General features: G+C 40.7%; 1 protein-coding gene and 1 long non-coding RNA gene across 6 annotated transcripts in view; one reads left to right on the top strand and one right to left on the bottom strand.

Moving 5' to 3' along the window:
* LOC132682042 (uncharacterized) overlaps window positions 1-14038 on the top strand; it is a 90558-nt gene extending 76520 nt beyond the window's left edge. The window contains exon 6 of the long non-coding RNA XR_013550153.2: window positions 12214-14038. This is a non-coding gene — a long non-coding RNA (uncharacterized LOC132682042). The remainder of the gene's footprint in view (window positions 1-12213) is intronic.
* FAM216B (family with sequence similarity 216 member B) lies at window positions 511-8237 on the bottom strand. Of its 5 annotated transcripts, none has more exons than XM_060637105.3 (5): window positions 8142-8237; window positions 6480-6592; window positions 3646-3766; window positions 1711-1928; window positions 511-1125 (listed from the first exon to the last, which is right to left on the bottom strand). In XM_060637105.3, the coding sequence occupies exons 2-4, from the start codon at window positions 6576-6578 to the stop codon at window positions 1735-1737; spliced, it is 414 nt and encodes a 137-aa protein (XP_060493088.2). In that variant the 5' UTR covers window positions 6579-6592; window positions 8142-8237; the 3' UTR covers window positions 511-1125; window positions 1711-1734. The 5 variants fall into 5 exon arrangements, with proteins under 5 accessions (XP_060493088.2, XP_060493089.2, XP_060493086.2 ...); XM_060637106.3 differs by having other exon boundaries at window positions 1855-1928; XM_060637103.3 differs by having other exon boundaries at window positions 511-1928; window positions 6480-6650.
* Window positions 14039-15344: the final 1306 nt, after the last annotated feature.

Here is a 15344-nt window from a genome sequence, read left to right as displayed (position 1 = left end):
CCTTTTTTTTATGGGCCTGTGACATTCACTTACCAATTAGCTCTTAGAAGCCTCTATTGGAAACAAGGTGCTTCTGAGATTTTTGATGCAAGGGATGCTGCTCAGAATCCTAAGTGGCCTCCTTAATATTCTGCATCACTAGCAAAGGCTTACACAGCAAATATTCATGCCCATCAAAAAAAAAAAAAAGTCTAAGATAAAAGTGCATGCATAACATAACACTTAGAGTTGTTGAATCACTATGTTGTACACCTGAAACTAACGTTGTGCGTCAACCATACTTCAATTTTAAAAAGTGCATGCAAGAAGTTCATAGGGATAAAAGGCCCATTTTGGAAGCAGTGGGAAAGCTAGTATAGGTCAAGTTAAATCTATCACGTACTTCAGTCCCTTAAGAGGGCTACTCTATAGCTCATTATAGTTTCATTTATTTTTCTTCTTTTAAGCCTATCTAATGATTCTTAACTTAGAACTGGAAAGCTACATAGAGTACATGAGTCAGGGCCAGGATTTGCAGAGGTCAAGAAACTTCTTTATTCTTTACGAATGGTTGCAGAGAGAACATAATCATCATCATCGATGAGATTATTTTTTTCTTTCTTCTAATGGTACAGCATCTTCCTTCCAGATCACTGTCAGCCTTTCCCTCATCAAACAAGTCTATAATTCCATCTCAAGCAACTCCTTTTACAGGCATGACAAAGTCATTGGCTGATTTAAATGAGGGAGGGGGGTTGAACATTTAGCATAAAGATGAAGTAAAGGCATTTTTAAATTTTTTACTTTATGTGAGCACTGGTGTCTAACTTTCCACACAGAAAAAAAAAAATCACTAGTGATGAAAATAACAATTAAATGTAACGCATATAACACTGTACCACTGTATGTTGTTTTGATTCATTGTTATCTCCTTTTTGTTTTTGTTTTGTTTTGTTTTGCTTATTTGTCTGGTCTTGGGTGCTCGCTTAAAACCAGCGAGGCCACGGAAAGCTTAGACTTGAGACCAGTTCTTTGGGGGCTCTTTCTCGTTCTGCTGAGAGTGTTTCTTCAGCTGCCAGGAAAAGATGCGTGCACGAATTCTTTTGCCTGTGTCATGATCAACTCCAGCTCCGTAGATGAACCCAGCTGTGGCAAGGTGATAAGTCCAAGTTTCAAGATGACACAAAGGGATTGAGTCAGGCAAGACCCAGAAGATTTGGGGCCAAATTAAATGTTACTGCTCGATGGGAAAGAAGAGAGGAAGGAGGATATGGAAATACACAGCCCAGTTTCTGCTGAGATGATAGGCTCTGGAAACCCACCCCGCGTGCTCACTGTTAACTCAGTACTGGTTTGTGTATTTTCCGAATCTGCAGTGGGTGGCTTCAGCAGTCACCCAGGGACCGGGCACCCGGCGCCCTGTGATGACTTTTCCCTTTCACGGTTCTTGGGATTTCTCTGGAAGGTTCTAATTCAAAGGCAGCTTTTATTTGGAAAGCTTCAGAAGTCATTTCACTCTACGCATTATATGAGGAGTAAAAGGCTTGTTTACGTTTAGCTCCACTGCTCTTAAACCCTTCTACTTGTTCTTGCTGGTAAAATTTATGTGAGTGGGAGAGAGATTATTCCTAGGTATGGGGTTTGTGTTAGAAGTTACTTTTTTTTTCCCATTCTCATTCACCAAATAGGTACTGAGCACCCACTAGATGTCGGGGTACATGGGCAAAGCACCTGTTTCAGAGCTTGTGCAAAACCTCAGTTTCTGAGGTAGCCAAGCCCTGCACTTTTAGCCCTGCATTGAACCACAGGTAGTGCTGACGGCCCTGTTCTTGTCATGGCTGAAGGCTTCTGGGAGATGGATCTTTGGGGAGCTACCTTAGCTGAGGCTCTGTTGGTTGAATCTCTAAGCACAGCAGCACAAGCCAAAGCTTCCTGTTGAGTAATGTGGCCTAAGGGGAGAGAAATGAGAGAAAGTTCAAAGTCAACAATCTTACAAAACAAATAAGCAAACAACCTTGCAAATGTTTATGAATCCATAAAATTTCCTCTACTCTGCACGGTAGAAACCATTGTGTTTAACACACCCAGGTTGTAGGATCTTTGAAGACAGGCAGTGTACTTCTCTTCTTTTGCATTGCTCATTCAGTTAAGTTAAAAAATACATGGTCATTGATCAACATGACAAATCAGTTGGGGAGGGACTTGGGCCATGAGTCATCTGAGCCTGACCTGCATATCTTCATTTTCAAAATTTTCCTCAAGCCAGAAACTGATATATTGAATCTCTGTCAGTGTTTTTAGAGTGTAGGCTGCAGACCACCCACGACACAATCATCAGGCTGAGGCCACATTTAATAACGCTGTTTGAAAATTCAGATTTCTGGCTCTATGCCAAAGACTTTCCTAATCAGAAACTCAGAGTTAGGTCTGGAAATCTGCATTTTGATAGCTCACGCAGGTAGATCTTATGCGCACTAAACACTGAATGTCTCTGCTCGGGTTTCCTTGGCCTCTATGCAATTTTACTCTACGAACAAAGCTAGTAGATGATGCTTCTGCAAGACTTCAGGCAATCCTGAGCAGGCTGCATCGAGCTCTGCCACTTACCGGTCACATGATCCTGGCCAAGTGATTTAACTTATTCACCTCTCAATTTTCTTTTCTGCAAAACGTGGGTTATAAAAGCACCTACCTTTGGATGGAGGTGACTGAGTTTCAAGTAAGACAACATTTGCAAAGTGCTCAGAACTGTCCCTGGCAGATAGGAAGGCCTGATAACAGATACCTATTGTTACTGTTCTTGTTATTCAACCATTTGCAAAAACCGTGTCTTTTATGCAAACGCAGGAACAACAATATCAGGTTGATGTGCTAATGTTAAGTGAGCTGCTTAGAAAAAGAAAGCTCTTCCAGTGACAGAGGCCAGCTGGAGACCGAAGACATTTGCTAGAAGAAAAGAGACTCAACGACAGTCACATCTTTCACAAGGTTGCTTAAAGTCTGTGAAGATCTTTTGCAACCATCATTTCATTTGTGCTTCATAAAATCCCATGAGGTTGCTAGAAGAAGAGAGATGTCAGAGCATGGGCGTGAAAATGCATGATCTGTGCAGGCGACGGCCCTGATACTCACTCTACGACTTGAGCAAATTGTACAACGTGTCTGAGCTGCAGTTCCCCACTGCTGTGAACTGGGGAGAAAATGTATAATATATAATATTACATATTATACGTGTAGAGCTCCTAGCACAAGGTCTCTAGCGTGGGAAATGCTCACGAAATGTAACTGTTATTGTTGTGAGTAAACCAAGCCTCTGAATTCGCACATCCAGCAAGCGGCTGACCTGTGGTTTGAGCCTAGACCATCTGCCTAAGCCCATTGCCATCTCGACTAGATCAAGTGCCTGTAAATCTCAGACAGTTGTTGACAGTTTATGGCAATCCATACTCTGATTTCTTGAAGCCCTCTTAATTTACCCATAAAGCCTTGCTTAGTATTGTCAGGGATAATCATTTTTAAACATGGCCTGCCAGCCATGTTATAAAATAGCACACTGGCAGAGGAGGCCATTCTACTTGAATTATTTATCTGGAAACTTGACTTCCGGCTGCAGCACACGAGTCCCTCCCTAAGGTGCCTGGTTTGGGTCAGGTAGTTAAAACTCACCAAGCAGTTGCTGGTGCCGAAGGCTGTGAATATAGCGGTTCTGCAGGGCCTCCCACTGGGGCCTGGAATTGTAAATCCTCATGATGCTGTAAAAATAGCGCTGCTGCCCTTGGGTTAGGTCCTGTCGGAGCAGAGCAGGTGATTTTGATGAGTTGGTGGAATTCTCTACGACTACGAGTGTGATGTATTCAAAGCTGACTTCTTTTGGAAATAAGATATATATATGTATACATACATATGTATGTATAACAATTTTATGTATATGTGTGTGTATATATGTACAAATTGTGTGTATATATATATGTATGTATACACACACACGTATATATATATACACACACACACACATACATGTAACAATTGGAAAACAACAATTGGGTAGTTTCTTCCCCTAGTTTATTTAAACAACTTCCACTGGCCTGTGTGATAGTAAAAATGGATAAGCAAACATTCTAGGTTAAGTAAGTAGGTCAAGATATTGAGCTGAGAGAGATCTAAGGATTTCCAACATCTTATAATTTTATTTATCTATTATGATCCTTGTTGGAGAAGGTAGGCCATGAGAATCTACACAGGGCCTGACGTAGACCTGGCTTCTGAATGGGGTCAAGAGAACTTCCCACCAAGAGTTGTCAGTAAGCAGGGGAGATAGCTGGATGAGTGGATGGGTAATGTGATAAAGGTTCAGCATTATTAGTTAAAAGGTGCTATGAAAACAGAGGAGGAAAATAAACTCTGTGCAAGGCTTTCTAAATGAGTTGACCAAAACATCGGAGTCTTAGGGTGAGGAGAAATTCCCCCAAAGGACCAGAATACTGGTTCTCAAAGGGCATTGGCATCACCTGGGAATTTGTTAGAAATGCAAATTCTCAGGCTCCACCCTAGATCTACAGAAGCCTAAACTCTGGGGAGTGGGACCCAGAACTCTGGGTTTTAACAAGCCCTCTGGGTGATTCTGACACAAGCACACTAAAATTTGAGAACCACTGTGCTGGAAGAAAAAGAAAGGCTAATTAGTGGGAGAAAGTGGGTACAGATTTCCAATGGGGCACGAAATATCTGGATATATCGGGAAGCAGACTTTTTTTTTTTTTCTTCAAGCAAAATATAGAGTCTGAGCTGGGAAAGGCTTAGAGGTAGGCAAGGGAAGGTCATAAGAGCCTTATAGATGTAATGTTCCAACTCAAATCTTAAAAGTAATACTTAAAAAAAGTTTAAAGATTATCTTTTATATGAGGAGCCATTGAAGGTCTTTATTTAGGTCCGTGATTCTCAAAGGGAGTGATTTTGACCATTGAGGACATTTGACAATGTGTAAAGACATTTTTGGTTGTCATAAATGGTGAAAGGGAGGATGTATGGTACTGGCAGTCAGTAGGTAGGAGCCAGGAGTGCTGCTGAACATCCCACAGTGCATGAGACAGCCGTCCGGTCCCTCGTAACAAAGAATTATCCAACCCCAAATGTCATCCTTTCATGTGACCAGATTTTGCAGCTGGCCCTGCTGTGGAGAATGAGCTTCTGGGAAGACAGACCATTGGTAGGGAGAGCATTTAGAAGGCTGACCTCTAGGGCAAGCAAGGAGCAAGAAGGGCTGGGACTACAGTTTCTATTATATACCTCATCTATCATCAATGCTTATCGTATGTAGATGGGGAGACTGAGATAGTGGCATCGGCATTCTAGAAAAATCAAAGAACAAGAAGTTCACCGTAGGCTAAAAAATTCAAAACAATGACAGAATTTTCAAACCAAGTTGTTAACCATTGTAATGAAAACTAAATTTAAGTTAATCAAATGTAAAAGTAAAGTGACTTTCATCTGTTAGAAATTTGGTGTGGAGGTGTGCCTGGGTAGCTCAGTGGGTTAAGAGTCTGACTCTTGATTTCAGCTGAGGTCACGATGTCACCCTTCATGAGTTCGAGCCCTGCAATGAGCTCTGTGCCAACAACAGTGCTGAATTCTCTCTCCCTCTCTCTGCCCCTCCCCTGCTCTCTCTCTCTCTCTCTCTCTCAAAAATAAGTAAATAAACTTAAAAAAAAAATGGTATGGAGTTGAAGCCTGTGTGTCAAATTTATTTTCTGGTGTCTAGAGACCTTAAGCTTGATATTGAAAATGTGTCCAGAGTGAAGGTAGCAAAGCCAAGTATTTCTCAATTTGAGACATCATTTCAACTTTACAGTTTGTGAATTAGATGTTTTAAAAGATAATATCTTTGAAGAAGATAATCGATTCTTAATTAAGCTTTTTCAGATGACAGACAATAATATAATATGAAAATAGCAAGCCAGTTTCAAAAGCAAAGCTCCAAAGGGCAATGGGAATAATCATTATAGAAGATAAAATCTTAGCAGTTATTGTTTTATTTCATGGCGGGGGGTGGGGGGGAATGCTATGTCCTTTCCTTAGCAGGGATCTGAGCTTCCTAAATAACAGTCCTAATATTCATACCCTATTGCTTATCCTTCCTTGAGGCGATGGAAGAGAACTTAACTTTTGCAAAAAGTATTTATGAGAATGGCTTTAAATAACTTTGACTGAAAGGCACTAACATCGTTCTCTAGCAGGGAGCCATAACATGGTTGCTTCCCGCCACCGATTAGTGCTTTCGCAATGAAGACAAGACTGTCCACAGAGCTCCTAAAATGGGCTGGGTATAGGATCGGATCATCCAAGGGCTCATTTATTCACCACACAGGCCGTCAACATGCACTGAGGGCCTATGTCAGGCACGATGTTACCTGATACTGGGTAAACAAAGACATGAGAAAAAGTTCTCAAGCTTTGAAGAAGAGACCTACAAATTTTCTTCATTAGCAAATGATATGCTATACCTTCAGTAAAGGAGTCTCCAAGGCAGAGGAAGGGACGCGAATGCAAGGAATCCGTGGAACATTCCCAAGTTTTTGCTGTCTTTTCTGTTTTTCTCCCATTCTTTATCCTGTGCCTCCAGGGAAAAACAAAGCATAGCATGAAATTGCATTTTGTTCAGCCTATTTTGGGACCTAAGTAAATAAGTAAGCAAGTAAGTAAATAAAGAAACAAATAAATAGATGTTATTTATGTCAAGGGATACAAAGTTTTCTCACATGTTTCCAAGTAATTGGATCTCACCAGACTGCTCAGTTCTGTACTTTTCCCTATTCCCACCTGCTATTTATGGAAGGACTTTTCTTTCTGCTTCATCTTATGTGTGCAACACGTAGACTGGGGAACCACTCCCTGTCACAAGTTATTTCTTCTAGTTTTAAATAATAGTTATTACCTTATCTGACTTTAAAAGCGGTATATGTCATTTTTGAAAATTTATCCACGATCTAACTGTCTATAGCTGTTGGTGGCATTTGATTGATTTCCTTTTATTCTTTCTTTTCTGTGTACATTTTGTATGGTTTTAGAAAAGGGAGATGATACTCTATATGTTGTGCACTTCCCCAGCTCATTGAATATCCCTTAAAAAAGCCTATAATTTTTAGTGGCAGTATAGTATTCCTTTACATTTTTCTCCGTTTCTTGCACATTTTGCAGTTTTATGGCACTGCACTGTCCAAGAAACTATTAAACTTAGCTGTATTTCTTGCCAATTGCCTGACAAAATGAAGGAGACACAAAAAGGACTATGAGTAAGTCTTTTTTTTTCCTTTCCATATTGTTTAAGGTTTGGAATCTGAGATGTGTACAATAATAAAAAAAATTAATAATCAAGGAGTAATAGACATATTAGAATAGGGTCGCCAAGGCATGGAGTGAGAACTCTTAAGTGTTGTCTCCTCTGCTCATACCTTTGCCCTTGCCAACACCTACCCCCATCGGGTTGTTTGATTCACTGAGATCATGGCTATAGAAAGCTCTCCTTCATGCCAGTTCCTTCTCTCTCTCCTCTCCTTTATTATATGCTCATGCACATGCATATATAAAAGCACCCACATGTACACACGCTGAAGAAGTATTTCAACATGTGATAAATCTCTGCTTCTGAATTCATGAAGCTAAGGCTCAGATCTTCCTGAAGAGAAATTTATTAGGAAAACATCAGCCAACATCTCTGTGTGTCTTGTTTCCACGATATAAACTTATAAATTAAACTATAAATATTGTACTTAATACTGCCTTCCCTCAGTGTGCACTTCAGAAACCACACTAACCAAGATAACTCTTTTAATATTCTCTGTGATAAAAGTTGACACTCTATCCTGTACTTAGATCTTCTCAGTATCCCTCCTCCCATTTTCCAGATCTGCAGAGCAAAGCATAAATATTCTTCAAAGCTAGAAAGATTTCTTCTTTCCTCAACTAGCATAAGGAAATGACTGACGATCTTTCTTGTGGCAACAATTCATGGGTGTTTTCTTGGGCTATTGCTAAGGAAATCCATCTTACCTAGTCAAGTGGACTATACCTGATAAAGTTTGACTAGAATGCTTGGAAAATTCAAGGAGGGAAAATCTACCAAATAACTTCTGTCTGAAACAAAAAGATTTGCTTCAAAGACTTACCCTGTATTATAAACTTCCCTCTTTTAAAAGCTGCTACTCCTATTCAGTGTAGTCTGCTTGCAAGGTCTGTTTCTTCATGGGATGGTGGCAGTCGAAATTCAGTCTGTTGATAAGCTGATATCTAGGCAACGTCATGTGATGAAACAAGGAGCTGGGGGCGGGGGTGGGGGATATATTTGGCTGCATGCCTTTCCCTGCTTCTGGGCAACAATCGACTGCACAATTTATCTTTTTCCTTTGAAATTTTGTGTCTAATCAAGTGTCAACTTCTAAATCTACTACATCTGCATTATATGCAGACATGAGAAAGGAAAGTACATGGAGACAGAGAGGCTGAATATTAAAGGTCAAGAAATCCACCAGGGCAATGGGCCATTATATATTTCCCAGATTTGGAGTCAGTCCCCTCACCCACATTGTTCAGAATGAGGAAGAAACAGTTCCTAGATATAGACCTATGGGCTTGAATTTTACTGTGGTAACCTATGGAATTGTTCAAGACAGTACTCCTTTCTTAATTTTTGGAGGAGTAAGATATTCTCATTTTGGATCTTGGTTAGAGGCTGCGTATGATGACAATAAACCTGTGGCACAAGGATCTTGCCCACACTGATGTCATCAGCATAAGCCTCGCATTTTAACCTGACTCATGACAGTAATCTTACCCCTCCCTCTGGAGTAGCATTATTACTACAGACTTCCTTTTTTCCTTCTGAATCCTTCGTCTGAATGCCAGATTATCTGTAAAAATGAATAATTCCTAGGGAAAATGGAAGAAGAAATACCAAAAGAAAACCGCAAATTCAAAATTCTTAAGTATCTAAAGGGAGTATCTCATCAAGATGAGAGTGATGAATTGTGTAGCTTACAGAAGAAAGAAAGAACTCACCAGACATAGAAAGTCCGCATTTTCTTCAATAATTTAAGTTATTGAAGACTGGGGAATAAACATCGCAGACACAGGAGTCTATAAAAGCCTGTGGATACCACAAACCTCTCATTGGATCTGAGAGTTTGGTGATTCTCTACTGAGAGATAAAGAACAATTGAATGCAGAGTTGACATCGTCAATTGAATCTTCCTTGAATGTTTTCCCAGCATATGATGAAATGCCTTCCAGGGTATACCACATCTGCTGACTGTTACACACACGGGCTGATTCATAGCAGTGTGCATCAGTCCCTGCACCGCCAGGAAAACAGAAACAGATCTAGGTGTTTGACAAAGAGCTTAATGTAAGGAATCTGTTTCAAAAGTACTGGAGGGGCGCCTGGGTGGCTCAGTTGGTTAAGCGTCTGACTTTGGCTCAGGTCATGATCAGGTTCGTGGGTTTGAGCCCCATGCCCGGCTCTGTGCTGACAGCTCAGAGCCTGGGGCCTGCTTCGGATTCTGTGTCTCCCTCTCTCTCTGCCCCTCCCCTATTCACACTCTGTCTCTCTCAAAAATAAATTAACATTAAAAAAAAAAAAAGTATTGGAGTGGGTTAGAGGAGCAAAATAAGAAAGGCCCGCTCATGCAATGATAGGCAATTCCACTCCACCACTAACACACCTAGAGCTGGAGGACAAAAGGGAAAATGATTTTCCCCAGAGTCCATAAACACTGTGCCATCCAGGCTGTTTCCGTTGGAACACCGCCTGAGTAGCACCTCAGTACCTGGCACTCAACCAGTGCCCTTGCTTCCCTGCTCTGTCCCAAATGCTGATGTTACAGTGGCTATCACCCCCACCACTGCCCCTGCTGCTACTGTCCCTGACATGGTTGCTGATGCTTCCACTGCCACAGACGCAAGCAGAAGCCATGAAAGCAGTTTCTCCTTTCCTCTCACCTTCCATTTTCTGTCCCCCATTGGATGCCAGCTGGTAAGGGACTCTGCAAAATGCATTTTGCAGTCTTCCCACTGCCATGATAAAGAGAAGGGTATAGAACGGTAAGTGCAAAGCTGGGAGATGTTGACATGAGCCAACACGTGGGGATACCATCAGCGAAAATCTAAGAGGTACCTCTTGTTTCTGTGATGTCAGGTGGGAGGCTCAAGAACTTAGATGTACAGTCAATGCTTGCCTATTACCACTAAGGTTTGTAATTTTTAAAGAAAAAAAAAATACCTAGCTCTGTACATAGTGTCAAGGAATGAAACAGGAGGTTTTGGTCAGTAATTTAACATTCAAGAATGATGAAAACATGCATATCATCAATTTTGATCAAAGAAATTATTTTTCCAAAGACTAGACTTTTCAAAAAGAATTAAAGTTGACTACAAAAAAAAAAAAGAATAAAAACACTTAAAATCTAATTACTATAAGGAATACAGTGTTGACTATTGGTAGAAAATATGCATGCTCTCTCAGAGCTGAAACATTGGTAAAACAATGGAGTAAGACAGTGGTATATCTATATAACTGTCCTTAGAACATGTGTTTTCAGAGAATAATAGAATAATAAAGTGTTTTCATAGAATAGTAGGGTAAATGTGATCTCGTGGTCGTTACCAAGTGAGGAAGGAAGAGGGCCCCATGATTAGAATCCAAGATGAGGTTAATTCAAAGAATCCTAATCAAAGAATCCAATCCTAATCCTAATTCAAAGAATCCAATCTTCTAGAACAAGAGGCAAAGCTTAACTCTATTTCATTGAGATAGGTATTTCCCTGGAAAACCATGAACCCAAGGGGAAATTATCTGTTCATATATTTCTGCTTTTGCTCCTTTCCATCATTTCCAGGATCCTCTTAGCTGCAGAGCTCTCCAGGGAAATAGTTATGCTAGGCACAGATATCCTCCTTGTGCTACCCCAAGCCCTCAGAGGGCCTCAGTGCACCATCATGAAATGAAGGGACTGTCCCTGTCCCCATTCAGAGCTGCTGTATATCACCTGGACTTTTGGATGTTTCTACACAAGAATCTTACACAGACTTTGTTAGACTCTCTTTCTCGTAGGACTACATAGCCCGTTGGGTGTAATCTTGCTTGGTGGGGGTTGGAATGGGTATCAATTATTCCTCTACTATCTTGTTTTTCTTCCCTCTGATCTCTTCGCAGAAAATTGCCACTTCTCCAAAACTCAAAACCAAAGCTCTCACACATACCAACACCTTAGGGGGGTCTGGTCTCAAAAACTAGAACCCTTAAAAGTCCCAGTTTGGTCTATAAAAGCCACTTTCAATGAGTAATAACTACTTTGAACACTTAAATGCAGTGATTATCAGGAAATGAAAAGCTGGATATGGTCATATATGTGCTAAGGACTTTGGGAAAACAGATTCAAAAAGTACTGAAAAAATCTAAAATAGAATATAACTTAAGAACAAAATGGTCTGTGGATTTAATTTTGACTCTATAATCCCAAATAAATGCTATGGAACGAAGAGGTATGATGTCAAAAGAAACTAGAACAGGTGTCCTGGGAGCTTGTAGATAATTCTAGATTCTAGACCTTGATTTTTTTTTTAATTGTAAGAATTTGCAAGAAACTCTTTTTCATTAGGGACTAGCAATGGTCCTCTAAAAATAGACCTTATGACATAGTTATTAAGCAGGAGAACCAGGATTCAAACCCATGGTTACCTGCGGTCTATGGTTTCTCCCCTTGGCCTTTGGAAATAAAAGGGAATTTGAGCAACACACGCATTGCTATAATAGGAAACTCTGTCTCCTTGGGTGTGTTCTGTTCCCATCTGCAATATTGCTTTGTTGAATAAGGGGAGGCTTCAGATTCACAAAGTCTTATGGTCATAATTCTGGAGCAGGTTATTAGTCTTAGGATACCAAGTCATCCATCTTCTAATCAGTCTCCTGGGAAGGTTTCACACAAGCAGGCCATTCCCATCAGTTCTCAAACCTGCCTAGGCGTTTCTGCATTCACAGCACTTAGGGGTTTAAAGCTTAGGTCCTTGTCCGTGAAAACACTTTCCAGATGTATTCTAATTTTCTAAAAAGTGGACTGAATAAAAATACCATCTACTGCTCGGCAACAGATTGGCAAAACAACTTTATAAACATTTAAAAGATCAGTACTGACAGCTATGTTTTCAAGCAATGTCATTTCCTTTTGTTGTTGTTCTTGTTAACAGGGAGACGGTTCTGGGACTCTTAGATGTTGTAGACCTGGTATTTCTGCCGTTGACAAGGTGCCTTGTGCAACCTTCATGGACAGATAAGTACAATTTGAAACCTGTTAAAAATTTTATACTCAAGTGTGCTAATTAATGAGTTCATGACAATCTGGATGGGTTTTTGGTGGCACGCTCTGATCTGTTCCACAGTTTCACCAGCTTATTAAGTTCTCAGATGATGAAGATCTAGGTGGGATGGAAAACATGGCAGATGGCAGATGACGAAAAGATCTCGACAAGTTAAAGTGATGGACTGCATCTAATAGGACGAAATGCAGTAGTAATAAAAACAATTCTGCATCAGAGTTTCATTTCTAATTGGACAAATACAGAAAGAAAATGTGATGCTTAGTAGCAGTTCAGGCACAGGAGTTAATGCATCATGAGTTAATGAGGCTGCCAGAGGGATTCATGAGTGTGTATCAACAGAAGTATAGTATCTAAAACAAGGCAGAGACTGGGACTGCCCTGGTGTGCTTTTTGTGCTTCAGTGTGTGCAGACAAGGGACATAGGCAAACTGGGCTGTGTGGCTAAACTAGAGGTGCTTCGTCATAGGATAAGCTGACACATGCATTAAGAGCTATCGAATCTGGAAAAGGCCTATGGCACAAGGGGGCGCGGTGGGCAATAATGCGTCACAAAGTATTTGAAGGGATCACGCGTTTGAGATTAGACTTACTTTGTAAGTTTTACCCCAAAAAGAAAAAAATTAGGATCCGTAACTAGAAGCCTGCCAGGATATAAATTTCTGGTGTAAGAAACCACCTCAGGAGAGAATGAGCTCCCCATTCCAGATGTCTTAAAAATAAACTCCCTTGATGAAAACGCTGTAAAGGGTATTTACACATTATACTGGGTCGCTGACACTATAATTCTATAATTCCAAAGGCCATATATGAGCCAGAACATCCCAGCTCCCCCATTGCCTGCCTGGCCCTTCCTGATACAGTCCATCCTTCTTTCCATAAGCTTCAACGTTCTGTGCTTTGACTGAAGCCACAAATTTGGCCAGTTCTTATGTAACGGTGGCTCACTGTGTACCATTCCAGGCACCTTTGTAACATTAACCCATGTAAGTCTCATAACATACTGTGAGGCATTCATGATGACTAGCTCCCTTTGGCTTCTGAGGAAATGGAGTGGAAGAGAGGTTACCTAACCTGCCCATGTTCCCACGGCCAGGAAGTGGCAGAACTGGCACCTGAGCTCAGGCATGTATCTCTCCTTCTTAGAGACCTGGGCTACCCACAGCGAATCTCCTCTGGGCAGAAGCGCCCTGAGAGGTAATCTTTGGCTTGGAATTGACACACTCTAGTTCTGAGACGTTCCAAGTCCAAAGTCAATGGGGCAGGAAGGGATACTCTTCTCTAGGAGGTCATGGGAAGGAGTGAATGTTTACTTAAAGGTAATTTGATCTTCCATGAAAGGACTGGATTTAGGCCAACTCCTAGCCCGGGGGCAGGGCTGACTTTCCCAGAAGCTAAAGGATATTTATCCAATGTCAGATGTGGAAGGCTGTTATCCAGGAAGAAAGAGTAAATGGCTTTTAAATGGGGAAGAAACAGTGTCAACAGTGTCTGCCTTGATCTGAAAGGAATTTTTGTAGTTCTATCCACATCTTAAACTATTAGGTAAAAGATGTAGTGTGTCTAAGTAGATAATTATCTTTTTCTGTTTCATACCTCCAGGGACAGGGACAAAGATGAGGAAAGGAACTACCATTTATTATATGTCTAATAAATGCCACAAACTGTGCTAGGAACTTAATAATAACATGATTATTATAATTTTATAGTTGTATGGATAATAATAAAGATAATTGTTACTATTATTATTTTATAGTTGTATGGAGGAAAAAATTGAGGCTTTGGGAAGTTACTTGACAATTTATATTATCATACAAGGGGGACCCAAGATTTACACCCAGGTTTGCCTGGCACTAGGGCTTTATTCTTTCTATTGTACTATGTTGCCTTTACCACATTTTGTTCTATTTATTTAAGAGCTATTTCTAGAACATTCTACGCGGAGTCTCCTGGAAGAAAATTATCCTCAAACAGGATAGTCCTTTATATGTATGAAATCAATCATTGTCTAAGTCATTGCCTCTCCAGGTTAAAAATAGTTTCTTTAACAATTCCTTTTATTATATGTGTAAGCTTATGGTAGTTCCATTTTTCAGAAGGTCCCCAGGTAGTCCGATGTGGAAGAAGAACTCTTAACCAAAACAATCAGGACTAATAGCTGGCTCATTACTCTTGTCATAAGCCTATGTAATATTTAATTAAAGCATGCCATTCCAATAACAAGAGCAATAACACAAACGGGTTTGGGAATGTACCCACACTGGTAAGTACACAGTACAACTGGGAGTGCCATTAGAAAATCAGGGGATGCTACAAAAATATGATCAGAGATCTTCCACAAAAATGTGTTTCTTGGAATCTCTGTTAATGACTGTGGAAAATTCCTTGCAGCCCAGATCGCAGGTGTAGTAGACTGAAATCCATTTTGTGGAGAATTCCCCATCAGGCTTGTTACTGTTTCCCTTCTTTCCCACTTTTGCTGGGTCTTCTGCCTTTGTATCTTTTGTTTTGGTCCTTTAACCCTTTATCAGTTATGCGATATGCAGTATGAACCCCAGAGAAAAGAAGCTGCATGCAACACAGCCTTCCCCCCTGCCACCTCGCAGGTAATAAGAGAGGGCTTTCCATCCTGTCTTCTCTTTCTTGTGTTACCGCCTTCAAATCTAGTGATCCAGTTCTACACACCTCACCTGGTGAAGCCGATGTCTCATCTTACAGCTGTTGCTCCTCCTTCTTTCCAGCACCCCTCCTCAATCGTGGACACAGCTCTCAAAACTCTAGCCCACCTCTCCTGGTGTTGGAGATTGGACTTTGTGGCCATCATCTGCAGCCCTTTCGAAACCCCACGGCTAATATTGTCATCTGCGGTGTGGCGGCTTGTTCACAGTTGTGAGCTGCACTCACAACTGATTATTTTGAGCTCAAATTAGGGACAGTAAAACCCTGAGGTTAAAATCTCAGATGCTTTTAGCAGAAAAACCTGAGTTTTGCAGGATGATTCT

The sequence above is a fragment of the Panthera onca genome, chromosome A1 (genome assembly GCF_046562875.1).
Source record: "Panthera onca isolate mPanOnc1 chromosome A1, mPanOnc1 haplotype 2, whole genome shotgun sequence".
NCBI lineage: Eukaryota > Metazoa > Chordata > Mammalia > Carnivora > Felidae > Panthera > Panthera onca.
The sequence above is the reverse complement of the archived record's forward strand: the minus strand, read 5'-3'. Positions and strand labels throughout refer to the sequence as shown.

Bases quoted from the DNA above. Each gene is read 5' to 3' on its own strand.
- FAM216B (XM_060637103.3), bottom strand. From the start codon at position 6,578: ATGGGAGAAAAACAGAAAAGACAGCAAAAACTTGGGAATGTTCCACGG. The intron at 3,767-6,479 runs GTATAGCATATC...CTGCTCCGACAG, and splicing joins TGGAGACTCCTTTACTGAAG to GACCTAACCCAAGGGCAGCA. The intron at 1,929-3,645 runs GTGAGTTTTAAC...CTCTCCCCTTAG, and splicing joins TCGGCACCAGCAACTGCTTG to GCCACATTACTCAACAGGAA.